General features: G+C 40.8%; 1 protein-coding gene across 1 annotated transcript in view; it reads left to right on the top strand.

The window, feature by feature from the left end:
• Window positions 1–15,666, top strand: part of LOC149450656 (hematopoietic prostaglandin D synthase-like) — a 55,910-nt gene that overhangs the window by 10,995 nt on the left and 29,249 nt on the right. Inside the window, exon 2 of the mRNA XM_089691628.1 lies at window positions 11,705–11,855. Within this exon, the coding sequence (XP_089547754.1) occupies window positions 11,723–11,855 (133 nt within the window). The 5' untranslated portion in view covers window positions 11,705–11,722. The remainder of the gene's footprint in view (window positions 1–11,704; window positions 11,856–15,666) is intronic.

The following is a 15,666-nucleotide window of genomic DNA, read 5'->3' as shown; positions in this document are numbered from 1 at the left end:
AGACTCCCCAAGAAACATTGGACTCCCACAGCAACATACCACCCCAGCAACAATAGACCCCCAGCAGCAACAACAGATCTCCCAGCAGCCAGCATCAATAGACCCTCTAGTAGCCAGCACCCCTTGCCATTACATACATTCAGTACAGGAGGTGCATTCCCCTGCGTTCCCACTGAAAAAAGTCCTGCATACACACATTTGCATACTGTAAAATTTTGTCTTTTTGTAGACCTTACCTTTTTCCTAAAAGGCCAGTTGCCTGGCCACCACTGTTTCCAGCAGTTTCAGAGTTACTGACTTTGAGCAACCATGCAGTTTGCAGATTTGCGTGCTTGCTCCAGGTCAGTGGCTCAAGGTATTGGATCAGCTTGATAGTCAGACAGAAAAGCCTAAGTGTCATATTACTAAACCTTGTACACCCCTTTAGGAACATGTTTTCTCTGGCTAAAGCTGAACTCCGGAAAATACTAAATACCCCTGCAGTGGGTCCTGTTAAACCACTGTATGGTCTTGGCCACCATGCTGCAGCTCAGTTTCAGGGTCTTGGCAATCTTCCTATAGCCTAGCCCATCTGTATGTAGAGCAACAATTCTTTTTTTCAGATTCTCTGAGAGTTCTTTGCCATGAGGTGCCATGTTGAACTTCCAGTGACCAGTATGAGAGAGTGAGAGCGATAACACCAGATTTAACACACCTGCTCCCCATTCACACCTGAGACCTTGTAACAATAACGAGTCACATGACACCGGGGAGGGAAAATGGGCCCAATTTGGACATTTTCACTTAGGGGTGTACTCACTTTTGTGGCCAGCGGTTTATACATTAATGGCTGTGTTGAGTTATTTTGAGGGGACAGCAAATATACAAGCTGTACACTTACTACGTCACATTGTAGCAAAGTGTCATTTCTACAGTGTTGTCACATGAAAACATATAATGAAATATTTACAAAAATGTGAGGGGTGTACTCCTGTGAGATACTGTATTATATGCATAATTGCAAATATTTCTACGTGTTTTGTGATTAAATGCACTCTCCATTATACACTATATCACTATACTTTCCCACCGTAGCTTTATAGCTATTAATTTTTATGTTAGTGTGAATTTATTATAGGTAGTATGTATTACTTTATATATAGAAATGTACTCAATTGATCCATGTTGATGCAACTGAAATATGGGAATGATGTACAGAAAAATCTACTGCAGAAATGGCAGGAAATTGTGAAATTTCTTTTCTGCAAAGTGAGGAAATTGTGAAAAGGGATACATTTTAACATACTTATTGCAGTTAAACGTAACCTGTCATGATCGCAAACACAAGGACTGCCAATACTGATTTTCTGCTGAAAATGCTAGTTGCTTGACTGACAGACTTTATGCACATGCGCCCCCAGCCAGCTGATTTTTAATTTATACATGCATTACGTGCATTGGTGTAAAATTAGTGTAAGTTAGCAGAAGAAAGTATTGAAGATAGCAGTGAACAAACAAATGCAGACCCCCTATTTCTCTACATACAGGGCCCATGCCCACTATGTTGCTATAAAAGGCAGTCTATTCATAATTAATGGGCTGTTTTAACTCCATGCACAATAATGTATGCAATAGCGCATGATAACAAGCTGTAATGGAATGTTACGTGCTACTAAACCTAGAACCCTGCATTCACTATATCTGGTCTCCCACAGTACACACAACATGGAAAAGCAATTATTTTTAGAAATTATAAACAGCTAAATACCTTGTCTCATCAGCAGTTAGAACAGTCTTGTGACTTTTTTCAGTGTCCAGCAGAACACTGGTTAAAGCTTGTAGGAGGAGTTTTCATTCTCCCCTAGTTGTCCTATGAGGCTGCAGGACCCTTGACCCTCTGTTTGGGGAGTGCTGATTGGCACCGTGCTGATGACATGCACTCACCCAAAAAAAAAAACTCTCTTGCTATACACACCAAACTGAGTTGCCCCCAAGGCTCTGTTTTATCAAAAGATTGACTGAAGACGTAGAAGAAGGGGAGGATCAGAGAAGACAGGATCAAACATCCTTTTTACACAATGTGGAGGATTAACCCCTTAGGTCTACAGTGTGTATAACAAGCATGCTTTACTGCATAGACAGACTGATTTTACTGTTGTGGGTTTAACACTTTTAAATGTGAATAAGTCCTAAAGGGAACCTATCAAGAGAATATTGCATGATCTGTCATTACTGACCTCATTTTAAAAATGTTAGTTGCCTGGCTGTCATAATGATCCAAACACTGACTCACTGACCTAGAACAGCAGTAGGAGTTGTAGTAGCAGTACAAATGTTCTCATCTCTTGTTTGTTGGGTCAAAAAGCATGAAGCCAGAGGATAAGCATGCTGATGCAGAAACAACCAGCATTTACACCGCTGCGTACAGTACTTCTCTTGTATTGGTGGTTGTACATTGCTCAGTGGTGTATTTAGGTTTTGTCCTGCCCTAGGCAACACAAAACTCAGACCCCTTAGAGAGAGCCTGACATCAATCAACACCAGCCCTCCCCCCCCCCTCCTGCAGCAAAGTCAGAGGCACATCTGAAGACGGAGCTCCGCTGACCCTCAGCCTTCATGGCCATCCTGCTCCGCTTCTACAGCATCTGTAGCTCCGGGAGAGCCTAGTCTAGGCACATCCAGGCATTCCCATGGGAAAAATCGGGCGATGGAAGCGGCCCACGCTGCCTCCTCCAGATCCTAGGCTTGCATCCCCGGCCTCAAGTAGTGGCTGCAGCCCCAGGGAGTGCTCCAGGGGATCCGCTGAGATGGAGGGGATGGACACAGATCCACCTGCAGCTTCACATCCCTCACCAGTGGCCCCTTCTCTGACGGTGGACACCAGGTGTGTTTTGTACCTGCTAGACATGCCGTGGATAACACTAGGAGGACTATTGACCTGATCGATCTTGTTAATAAGTCCTCGACTCCTACTTTCTTAAGGTTGGATTCCCAGAAAGCATTTGACTGACTTAGCTGGCCTTATATGTTTCTGGTCCTGGAGAGATTTGGGTTTAGCGGTCTATTTATAGCCGCTCTGAAAGCTCTTTACTCCACCCCCATCTCCCAGGTCAAATTGGCATAGTTTTTATCAACTTCCTTGTGGATGTCAAATGGTACGCACCAGGGATGTCCACTTTCCCCTTTGTTGTTTATCCTCTGTCTAGAACCCCTGGCCATAGCTATTAGATCCAACCCAGACATCCAAGTGATACACACCCATAACAGTGACTTAAATTGTCCCTGTTCACTGTTGATATCTTGCTGATGCTGACGGAGCCTCACACTACCTTACCTGTTTTGCATCGTACTTTACAGCTCTTCAGTGCCTTGTTGGGATATCAAGTTAATACATCTAAAACTATTTAGCTACCCACCTCCGGGCTCTTGCCTCATGGTCCTCCCAGTGCCCCCCAAATAAATGGGCCTAAATTGAATGACTACAACTAAGTCTGACGCACCCTTGCTCTCTTCTCTGGTCTATGACCAACACTGACACCTCCTCTTACAAATGTCTCCTACTTGGACCCATGCAGTTCACGTTATCTATATGGAGGCGGTGTAGGGTTAAATTCACCCTGTCCTCCCTGTGTTCCCCCTTAACCAATTTAATCCATGTCTCCCAGATAGCCTGGCTCATGTGAGTCCCTGGACCGAGGCCAACCTATTTCAGTTGCAACACTTGGTCCATAAAGTGACTCGTAAGTTTAAATCCTTCTCTGACATTCAAAAAGCCACCCCATCAATATTATGTTTATCTACAAATACGTCATTTCTTTTTCTTCAGAGCCTCCTCTCTGACCCTTGAGAAGCCTACCCCCTTTGAGAGTATCGGTATCCAAGGCCCATACCAACGGGGCATAATTTCCTCTACATATAATCTGCTTTTAGACGCCAGCTGCCTTTCTATTGATACTCACCTTTATATGGGTAAATGGCCCCATATCCTCCAATGTGACATTGCCTTAGATCAATGGAGCAGGATTTGGGAGGCTGCTTCCGGATCTTCTATATGTGTAGTATATAAAGAAAACACTTACAAAATCCTGATATTTTGGTATAAGACCCCTGAGATTCTCCATGCTCGTAATCCGAATATTTCTTCTGTATACTGGTATTGTGGCGAGGAAACTGGCACTCTTTTCCACATTTTTTGGGCTTGCCAGTTCATTGCACTCTTTTGGAGAGAGGTCCTTAACCTACTACAGCTACTTTTGCAGGATTCCATTTGAGCCCATCCACTTTTCGTTGGGCACATCTTTTTCAGGCCTCTGTAAATTTGCAAGGAAACTTTCCTCTCACATTTTAATTGCGGCCAGGAGAACCATTCCTATGCATTGGCTTTCTACTACGTCTCCTACGCTATCGGAGTTGATGAAGGTTATAGCAGAGATTCAGAGATTAGAAAAATGGAGTACCTAACTGCTTTGCATGCTAATTCTGTTCCCAGCTTTGAAGCAGTTTGGGAACTGTGGAATACTTCTAATTCTGACTTGTGCGCTCACCTGTCTGAAACTGATTGCCAATTCACTGTTATGTATTGACATTGTATGTATCTATGTACCTCTCATCGATCAGCCTGTTTTTCTGTTTTCTTGCTGCTCTATGTTTGTCATATCGTGTTTCTATGCAACCCTGTTAGTTGTAAATGTTTGAAAATCAATAAAAAGGTCACTATAAGAAAAAAAAATCAAAAATCAGCTGGATGAAAGAGGCAAAAGTGCAAGGGCCCATTGATACCTTTCCGTTCTCGAGTGTCTTGAGGATGTATGCCTGTCAATACATTTTGTGTCATGCGTTAATATGCGTTAATGAGCAGAAAACGTAAAAGGACAGGATAAAAAAGTAACATTTTTTTAATGCGTTTTAGTGCATTTTTGAATATCACACCAACCTTACTGCAATGATTGCAACAGTGTGATTCAGCTCCTAATGTAGCCCAAATTTTGGAAGCCGACTGGTTACTACTGATAATACGAAACGTTTCTTGTTAACTTCTTTATTCATACATGTGGCCCATGACCCAGTGCCTAAGAAATGATTACATCAGCACTGGCTTAACAAATAGGAGAAATGTCATTTTTTAATCTTATCTTGCCTTGTGTCACCTACACAATGAGTATCAGGACTAAACCCTAGATAAAGTTCTCGTTTTGTGTGCTTAAGGGTCAGATTCATTGTGATCGGATTGCATGGCACCTACAGACATGGGTTTGTATGACCCAGAAATTCTCATAATCCTCATAAAGGAGTAGTAGAGAACCACAATGTTCCATCATAAAAATCATATGACATTAGAAATGTGTCACTGAACTTCAATACCCAGCAGCAAATCCTTTAGGGTTCATGTACACTGCAGCTGATAAACTCACGTTTAAGAGCCGTTCAGCGTTTTTTCCAGCAGTCCCTGAACACACCCTAATGTTTTCCTATGTGTCCATGTACACTATGTTGTTTACAGGCAGTTGAGTTTTTTTGAATGCAGAAAACTTTCATTCAGGAGTAGATTTTATCAGCGTTTCAAACGCCAAATGCTTGTAAACGCGGCTAAATGCAGCTAACCGCGTTTATAAGTGTTTGCTAATTTTTTTAACTCTTCCATTTCCAGATGCTGTCCAGAGCCTTTTTTTCAGCATGAAAAATGCATGCATAGCGTTTTCCCGGTACTCAAATGGACCTGATACACCGTACTTTGAGGTTTCACATGAAAGAAAATATATTAGACACTGCCGCAATAATTTCTGCACAGAAATGAGATGGAACACATCCAAACACCACAAAAAAACAGCTAATCTCAACAAATACTGCTCTCCCTGCTTCTGCTCTCTCTATTTCTCTCAAAATGTCTGAAGTAGTTAATTTTTTACTGTTTTTCAGTGCATTCTGGGCATTTGGGAAGGTCTCCTGAGGTTATCTTTAAAAAACACTTCTAAACGCAAACACTCATAAACGCGGCTAAACAAACGTTTTTTAACCTTCTTTTTCCAGCAGTCAGTTTCCATCATTCAGAAGTGTCCCCTGTATATGGTGGCTTATCGACACGGGATCAGTACTGTATTGTACTTGCATTGCAATTCATACATCCTATCTTTTATAAAACCCAATTTCAAGTAGAACTTTGGCTTTCAGTGGAAGGGGATTCTGCCATTGTTTTCTGTTGAACCTTTGTGCTGCCTTTTCACCAAGAGGTAATGTTTCACACAAAAATTAGATTTACCCTCAGGATCCAGAAGCTTGTTCACTTGCATATCTAAAATGCTGCGTTTAGATGCATACAGCATATAGTTCTGCACTCATCAAAACACAGCACTATAGAAATCAATGGGGCCATACACATAGCTGCTGCTACAAACAAAATTGCATGCCGTGTTTAGTGGTGTGCAAAAAATTAATTGGCATCTGCATACATATCTGCAGATTGTATGGAGGAAAAGATTTGTACATATCTAAATGCATGTAAAACGCAAATACTTTAGGCGTGAATCTACACAAGATCTTCTGCTAGCTCTGCCAGCAAGAATCCGCATTCCATGCAGAAAATGTGCATATGCCCATGTGAGTGAGCCCTTAAAGTTAGCTATTGTTTTATAAAAACTTTAGTTTCTAGAAATGTGCAATATAAACAGGCACACATTTGCTAGTATGTTCATAATTGCCTTATACCAGTATTCATTAAAACCAAACTGTGCCCATCTGTTTTCATACAAATGCTCTGTGATACATATTAATTCTTTTATACTTCAGTTGTCTGTTTTGAAAGTAAAAGGTGTATGGATCACTTGCCACAGTAATTTGAATCAACAGAAAGCTTTACACCTTATCACCCACATTCACATACCATCTCCCACATACACATACCATATATGCAAATTAAAGAGGGGAACTCCTGCCAAAATTCTTTTGGCTTTGCATTGAATTAAAAAAGTTTTGAACATCTGTAAGGTTGCTTTCTATTTACTATATGTGTCCATGTAATAACTCCTACTGCATCTAAAGCAAAAAAAAAAAGTTTTTGCTAGAAATACACTTTAACAAACTCATTCCCTTGTCATGTTTTTTTTTCCCCTCTCTTCTTCTTCCTTGTCATGTTTAATCAAACAAAGCAACAACATCTAAAGGGAAACTATAATGATTCATTAACCACTTGCCCTCCTGAGGATTTACTCCCCTTTTTGACCAGGCCATTTTTTGCAATGCGGCGCTGCGTTACTTTAACTGTCAATTGGGCAGCACAGTGGCTAAATGGTTAGCACTTCCGCTTGGCAGTACTTGGGTCGTTGGTTCAAATCCCTGCCACGGCACCACCTGCCTGGAGTTTGCATGTTCTCACTGTGCCTGTGTGGGTTTCCTCCTGGTACTCCGGTTTCCTCCCACACTCCAAAGACATTCTGGTAGGTTAATTGGATCCTGTCTAAATTGGCCTTTGTATATGAATGTGAGTTAGGGACCTTAGATTGTATGCCCCTTGAGGGTTAGGGACTGATGTGAATGTACAATATACAGTCATGGCCGAAATTGTTGGCACCCTTGATATTTTTCCTGAAAATCAAGTATTTCACACAAAAAAGGTATTGCATTAACACATGTTTTGCTATACACATGTTTATTCCCTTTGTATGTATTGGAACAAATATAAAACAGAGGCAGAAAAGCAAATATGACATAATGTCACACAAAACCCCAAAAATGGGCTGGACAAAAGTATTGGCACCCTTAACTTAATATTTGGTTGCACACCCTTTGGAAAACATAACTGAAATCAGTCGCTTCCTATAACCATCAATAAGCTTCTGACACCTCTCACCCGGAATTTTGGACCACTCTTCCTTTGCAAACAGCTCCAGGTCTCTCTTATTGGAAGGACACCTTTTCCCAACAGCAATTTTAAGATCTCTCCACAGGTGTTCAATGGGATTTAGATCTGGGCTCATTGCTGGCCACTTCAGAACTCTCCAGCGCTTCTTTGCCATCCATTTCTGAGTGCTTTTTGACGTATGTTTGGGGTCATTGTCCTGCTGGAAGACCCAGGATCTTGGACGCAAACCCAGCTTTCTGACACTGGGCCCTACAGTGCGACCCAAAATCCTTTGGTAATCCTCAGATTTCATGATGCCTTGCACACAGTCAAGGCACCCAGTGCCAGAGGCAGCAAAACAACCCCAAAACATCATTGAACCTCCACCATATTTTACCGTAGGTACTGTGTTTTGTTCTTTGTAGGCCTCATTCCGTTTTCGGTAAACAGTAGAATGATGTGCTTTACCGAAAAGCTCTATCTTGGTCTCATCTGTCCACAAGACGTTTTCCCAGAAGGCTTTTGGCTTACTCAAGTACATTTTGGCAAACTGTAGTCTTGCTTTTTTATGTCTCTGTGTCAGCAGTGGGGTCCTCCTGGGTCTCCTGCCATAGCGTTTCATTTCATTTAAATGTCGACGGATAGTTCGCGCTGACACTGATGCTCCCTGAGCCTGCAGGACAGCTTGAATGTCTTTGGAACATGTTTGGGGCTGCTTATCCACCATCCGGACTATTCTGCGTTGCAATCTTTCATCAATTTTCCTCATCCGTCCACGACCAGGGAGATTAGCTACAGTGCCATGGGTTGCAAACTTCTTGATAATGTTGCGCACTGTGGACAAAGGCAAATCTAGTTCTCTGGAGATGGACTTGTAACCTTGAGATTGTTGATATTTTGCCACAATTTTGGTTCTCAGGTCCTCAGACAGTTCTCGTCTCCTCTTTCTGTTGTCCATGCTTAGTGTGGCACAGACAGACACACAATGCAAAGGTTAAGTGAACGTCTCTCCTTTTTATCTGCTTTCAGGTGTGATTTCTATATTGCCCACACCTGTTACTTGCCCCAGGTGAGTTTACAGGAGCATCACATGCTTGTAACATTCTTATTTATCCGCAGTTGTGAAAGGGTGCCAATACTTTTGTCCAGTCCATTTTTGGAGGTTTGTGTGACATTATGTCGAATTTGCTTTCTTTCCTCCCTTTTTTTGTTTTGTCCCAATACACACAAAGGGAATAAACATGTGTATAGCAAAACATGTGTTAATGCAATACGTTTCGTGAGAAATACATGATTTCCTGGAGAAATATCAAGGGTGCCAACAATTTCGGCCATGACTGTATATGTAAAGTGCTGCATAAACTGACGGTGCTATATAAGTACCTGAAATAAATAAATAATTGCGCGGTAATGCAACACTGCACCCAAATGAGATTTATGTCCGTGTTTCCCCACAAATAGAGCTTTCTTTTGGTGGTAATTTTTAAATTTTTTATTTTTTCCACTATAAACAAACAAGACCAAGTCTGAAAAAAAAAATATTTTTGATTTTTTGCTATTAAACCATGTCCAGTAAAAAAATTTTAAAAATCAAATTTCGGCATAAATTTAGGCCAAAATGTATTCAGCGGCATGTTTTTGCTAAACAAAAATCCCAGTACGTGTTAATTAATTGGTTTACATGAAAGTTATAGTGTTTACATATGGCATATTATACTAGTGTATATATAATGGATTGGTTTGTTTTTTTTACTAGTAATGGCAGCGATCAGTGACTTATAGTGGGACTGCAGTGGGCATTCTGACATTGGGGGGGAACTGACTTAGTGTCACTGACATCCCCAGTGACACCAATATAGTGATCAGTGCTAATAAAAAGGACTGACACTGTACTAATGGTACTGGGCAGGAAGGGGTTAACATGTTGGGCGATCAAAGGGTTAACTGTGTGCCATTTTACTATGTTGGCTGTGTGTGTGCTTTACACTGTTAGCACACTGCTTTGTATGGCTCTGCCCTGTAGCTGTATTTCTGCTATAGGGCAGTGTGGAAGCAGTTAATGATTTTATAATGATTTCTTTTTAAAGGAGATAAATACAGTATATAGTCACAACATACAATTTCATTTTATAATATCAGCATATGAACAATTGTTATTTTTGACAATCCAACAGTTTATGTAGACTAAAGACCTCTGTAGTGTCTTTTTGGGGAGGCGGGGGTTATGAGAAATGGTTCTCCCCATACAGGATGTTGTGCTAAATCTGTAGGTAAAGAAGAGAACCAAACGTTCGCTAAGTGGAAGAGTAGGTTTGATAATAAAGTTGTCAGTGCCGCCACCCAGGACAGGGCCTCTATGAGTAGAGGGGATTCCCTTCTTGAGAAATTGACCAGGAATCTAAACAAAGTAATTGAGAGAAGAGGAACTACTGCAGCCAACATATAACATTAACCATAAGCATATACATACACACCAGTATGGGAAGAATACAGTCATGGACGGAGATTCTGACAGATCCACTTGATCTGCAAAAACAGCTGCAGTTGACAACAGTTTTCTTTGTTTTTTATGTTTCTTAAAGCCAGAAGGTTGGAATGTTAAATGAAAATCGTCCGTGATTAGTTTTTTTTTCTACATAATTAAACAATTGAATGAACATTTTCCAAGAGTGGTGATTCCATACTTTTTGCCAGGGGTTGTAGTGATGGCAAGACTCCTTCAATGCCATACAGGTCAATAGAGTGTAAGGCAATGCTTGACTATGTATGAAAATAAGATCTTCTGAACCATGCTTGCTGTACATCAAATTTCTATGTCAGTTGACATGTTCGTACATTATTAGACAGATACACAGAATGCTTGAAGGTAAAAAAACCTTCAGCCTTTAGAACCACTTTAAAATGACTTACCTGTTATGGAAAATATAGCAGGACTGTTACATGCTTACTTGCAGGAACATTAGATGTTGAAGTGTAGTAATCTACTTTTTCTTACTGATTGTAACATTGAATATGTACAGTAAGAAGATATGTGCATATAATGCTTTGTTGCCATTTACACTATATTGCCAAAAGTATTGGGACCCCTGCCTTTACACGCACATGAACTTTAATAGCATCCCAATCTTAATCCATGGGGTTCAATATTGAGTTGGCCCACCCTTTGCAGCTATAACAGCTTCAACTCTTCTGGGAAGGCTGTCCACAAGGTTTAGGAGCGTGTCTATGGGAATGTTTAACCATTCTTCCAGAAGCGCATTTGTGAGGTCAGGCACTGATGTCAGACAAGAAGGCCTGGCTCACAGTCTCCGCTCTAATTCATCCCAAAGGTGTGCTTTAGCATGCGCTTCTACTTTGTTATAATACCACTAACAGTTGACCGTGAAATATTTAGTAGCAAGGAAATTTCACGGATGGACTTATTACAGGTGGCAACATATCACGACACCACGCTTGAATTCACTGAGCTCCTGAGAGCGACCCATTATTTTACAAATGTTTGTAGAAGCAGTCTGCATGCCTAGGTGCTTGATTTTATACACCTGTGGCCATGGAGGTGATTGGAACACCTGAATGCAATGATTTGGAGGGGTGTCCCAATACTTTTAGCAATAGAGTTAAAGTTTTCTGCTCCAATATCCAACCAAATGGCTCTTTTTTCATATCTATAATTAGAATCACATGTTCCCAGCTATTTCCAGATCCGATTTAACATGTAATGACACATTTCCATAATACCACCAAACCTTTTTCACAAATCAACTCTCTACATTTAGTAAGATTTGCAAACAAGCTTATAGAAAACTTGAAAACCTGAAACTTTTATTGATCATGACATCTTTGCTTATTATCAGTACTTATATGTATTTTTTATGTTCTTTTATGTTGTAGTCATTACAACAGTAAACCATGCCCAACTACAAGCTGACCTATTTCAATTTCAAAGGGAGAGGAGAGATTGTACGCTACATATTTGCTTACAAAAATACTCCATTTGAAGATAACAGAATTGAATATAATGAATGGGCTGCCCACAAAGCATGTAAGTATGAATCTATTACAGAGATGGTGTTGTATCCTGCATTCATATTTATAAAGTAATGTATAATAGATGTATGCTTTTTTTTTAAATATATTTAAATGTGTTTGCTTGCTTAGTCTGTTCTTAGATTGATAGTTATTATAAGGTCTGGGCTCCTAAAAATGCATCTGATGTTCTGGTTGGGGGAATGCAACTTCTGGCTGTGCGATGCATTAGCTCTGGTTGAAAAGTGAAGGCAATTTTAGTCTCCACCTCCACATGTGCCATCTTCTGATGCTGGATAGTACAGCTTTTTATCAGAGCTATGCCTGATGAAAATTATGCAGCTCCTTTTTGAGGAAGTCCAATTCATAGATGAAATGTATGAGGCTTGTGAATTTTCTGCCATATCACACTTGTCTTGGAGATACACTGTCATTAGATGTGGACCACATAGTGGCTAGTGAGAGTAGTATAATATTCAGCTGAACTGTGCATTTTTTAAGGAAAAAGACCCTTATCCCTTTATCTAGACTGGATGGCTGTACCATTTGGCATCCATTTAACTGAGTGCACTAGCTGGTTATCACCAGTGGTTGGAATTTATCTGCTTGGCTGATACACAACAAGAATTCCTTGGTTTTTTTACATCCTATCATTATCACAATTATAGAGGATATGGGCTATCATCATATGACAATAATTTGTTTGAAAAGATGTGTATTAGGAACTCATTTTCGCCAACAATGTGTGCAAAGTATAGCCTGCTCTGCCAAGAAATCCTTTTATTGTCACCACATTATAACCAGCAGACTGCATTAGATATTAGGTGTGTGTTTTCTATCGGGAATATGGGAATTTATAATGTATTTATATGGGAGTCATACAGACTAATGACTGTTAACATTACTTCCTCCATTTGTTCATCACAAAGTTGAGGACTGTGCCAAATGGGAAGCCACTGTATCCTGTTACATGACAGGATAAGATGAAATATTGCATGCATCCACTATATTCATGTTTTCTCCAATTTAAGAATGTACAGTTTTGCATATTTTTCCGCGAACCATGGTAATATTTGGGACATTGTTATTGGGCACATTGGTATACAATTTACACTTTTTAATCTGGAGTGAATTAGAATTCTGCACTTCTATTGTAACAAAGTACAACAGCGATATTACACCAGTTATGGACTCCTGACCTCAGATTTGCACAACAGTGCGTAGAGAGCTTCATGGAATTTGTTTCCATGGCCGAGCAGCTGCATCCAAGCCTTACATCACCAAGTGCAGTGCAAAGCGTCAGATGCAGAGGTGTAGAGCACGCCACCACTGGACTCTAGAGCAGTGGAGATGTGTTCTCTGGAGTGACAAGTCACACTTCTCTGTCTGGCAATCCGATGGATGTGTCTGGGTTTGGAGGTTTGTCAGGAGAATGGTACAACAAACTTATAGGTGTGCCCAAGGAAGCCCTGCAAAGGGTGCCCAATTTGAAGTTTCTGGATCTGTACTGCTTAGACCTTGAAGAAGGGGACATTCCCTGAAAGCTTGTCCTCAAAATTGTATGTTAGTGCAAATAAAAAAGTATCACGGACAGTACTCAATTGTTTCTGTCGCAAATGCATTAATACGGCTACAATCAACTCAAACAAAAAGACTGAGTACAAAGAATTCTGCATCTGCGGTTACAGTTCAGAAATATTAATATTAGACTAGCATTATCAGAAGCAGGCTAGCAGTGGCAGTCTATATATCTCTGATGTCAAGTGTACTTTGACCTAAACTACACAGGAGAATTTGGACACTGGCAACAACAGTGATGGCTCTGGTATAACTCCTTCCACTTCTAGCTTGCCTCAGTTTGTAGAGAAGCAGTAAAGGGAATAGGATCACAAAACAGTCCCTTAATGAACTTCAAGAAATGCATTTTATGGTAAATACAAAAATTCTATATTAAATGTATTCAGGAACAGGATTCAGAGAAACATTGCATGTCTAAAAGCCGTCCAAGTGAGGGGTTGGCAAAAAAAAAAAAACGGAGGGCTGTCTGCAGCTCAAAGAGTTGCCTGAAGGACTTTATTCCCAAACAAGACATCAGATGAGGCCTGAACATCCACCTAGTAAAATTTAGAAAATACTTGCAAACTATAACAGGTGGCAGTTTTGCAAATCTGGGAAACAGTCGTCTGATGCCAAAAAGCTCAAGAAACACTCACAGATCTAGTAGAATGAGCTTTAACAGGAAAGGCTGGAGCCCAGTGTTTAAGACTAAAAGCTTGAACAATGATATGTTTGAGCTACTGGGGAATGGTGTAATGAAAAGCCAGTTCCCCTTTACTGGGACTATCAGAGATGTTTGTAATGGAAGCAGAGGCTGCAAGTTAAACCCACACAACAGACATGGAGGAGAAATGTATTTATGATATACTGACTCTGGACAGAGAGACAAGAAATCAGTGTCCTGATTGTGGTGAAAGGCCGAAGCTACCTTGGGAAGGAAGAAGGCTCTGGGCTGAAACACAACCTTACCTTTGTGTAAGACCAGAAAGGGTTCTTTACAAGACAAGGTTGCTATATCAGACACACTCCTTGCAAAGATGATGGTGAAAACAACATTAAGAGTAAGCATGGCAAGGGGAATTAAACTGATTGGTCGAAAAGTGCTTGAAAGAACCAAATTCAAATCCATGGAGTTACCAGTGGTTAGTGATTTTTCAAATAGGATAGCATTGCCCAAGATTTGCCCCTTAATGGTATTCAGGGCCAAATTTTGATTCAAGCTGATTGTAAACAAGGTGAGGATCTGTCCCACAGAGTATTTCCTGAGGTGAACACTTTAGTCCTTGCACCACGGTAGCATGCATTCCATGTGTGATGGTAGACCTTGTGGAATGTAGACTTCCTAGCTTTTAACAATGTGGGAATTAGCAAATTAGAGAGGCCCCTGTCTTTTAAAACCTGTGCTTCAACAGCCATGCTTCTAAAGCTGCCAACCATGAAGAAAGGTGGTAAATTGGTCCTTGGGATAGAAGATCGGGTCGATCAGACACTGCTCAGTCAGGTCAGAGTACCATATCCCCTTGGACTAGTTTAGAACTATGAGTATCACCAGAATGCCCTCTTGTCAAGCAGACAAGGAAGAAGTTTCAGAGGAGAAAAAAGGCATAGATCAGGTTATACTGATTCCATGGAGCCACCAGAACAACCATTGTTTCCACCAGAAGATTTCTGCACCTGGAGATAAACCTGTCCAGTTTGTTGTTGAACCTGGAACCCAGGTCCTGAAACACTTCTGGGCATAAGAACTATTCATTTGGGTCCAAGCACTGCTTGCTGGGGTAGTCTGCTTGCCAATTGTCTATGCATGGGATGTGAACAGCTGATGAGGCTGCCCAGGACAGAATCCTTTATACCCTTCTTGTCTCAGGAAGACTTCTAGTTTCTCATTGATAGTTGATGTACACCACTGCTATGGCATTGTCTGACTGAATCCAGATCAAATGACCCTCCAATCAGGAGGTCCAGCACTGCAGGGAGAACAAAATTGCCCAAAATTCTAAAATGTTGACTGGGAGATGAGATTCCTACAGTGCCCAAGCCGCTTGCATCAAGAAGATGTGTAGGATTCCATCCCAGCCCTAAAGGCTGGCAACCAATTCCTAGGACACTAGCAAAAAAGTGAAGCATGCTGGGAGTGGGATGGGTTATACCAGACTGTTCATTCTTTGTTGTTGCCAGTATCCAAATCCTCTTGCAGTATAATTGTTCTAAATCTTGCATCCCTTAAAGTGGTTCTAAAGCAGAAGCTTTTTTACCTTAATGCATTCTAT

Source organism: Staurois parvus, unplaced genomic scaffold (genome assembly GCF_062004578.1).
Source record: "Staurois parvus isolate SC_StPar_1 unplaced genomic scaffold, SC_StPar_1.0 ptg000566l, whole genome shotgun sequence".
Taxonomy (NCBI): Eukaryota; Metazoa; Chordata; class Amphibia; order Anura; family Ranidae; genus Staurois; species Staurois parvus.
Note: the sequence above shows the minus strand (reverse complement) of the source record. Positions and strands in the feature narration are given on the sequence as shown.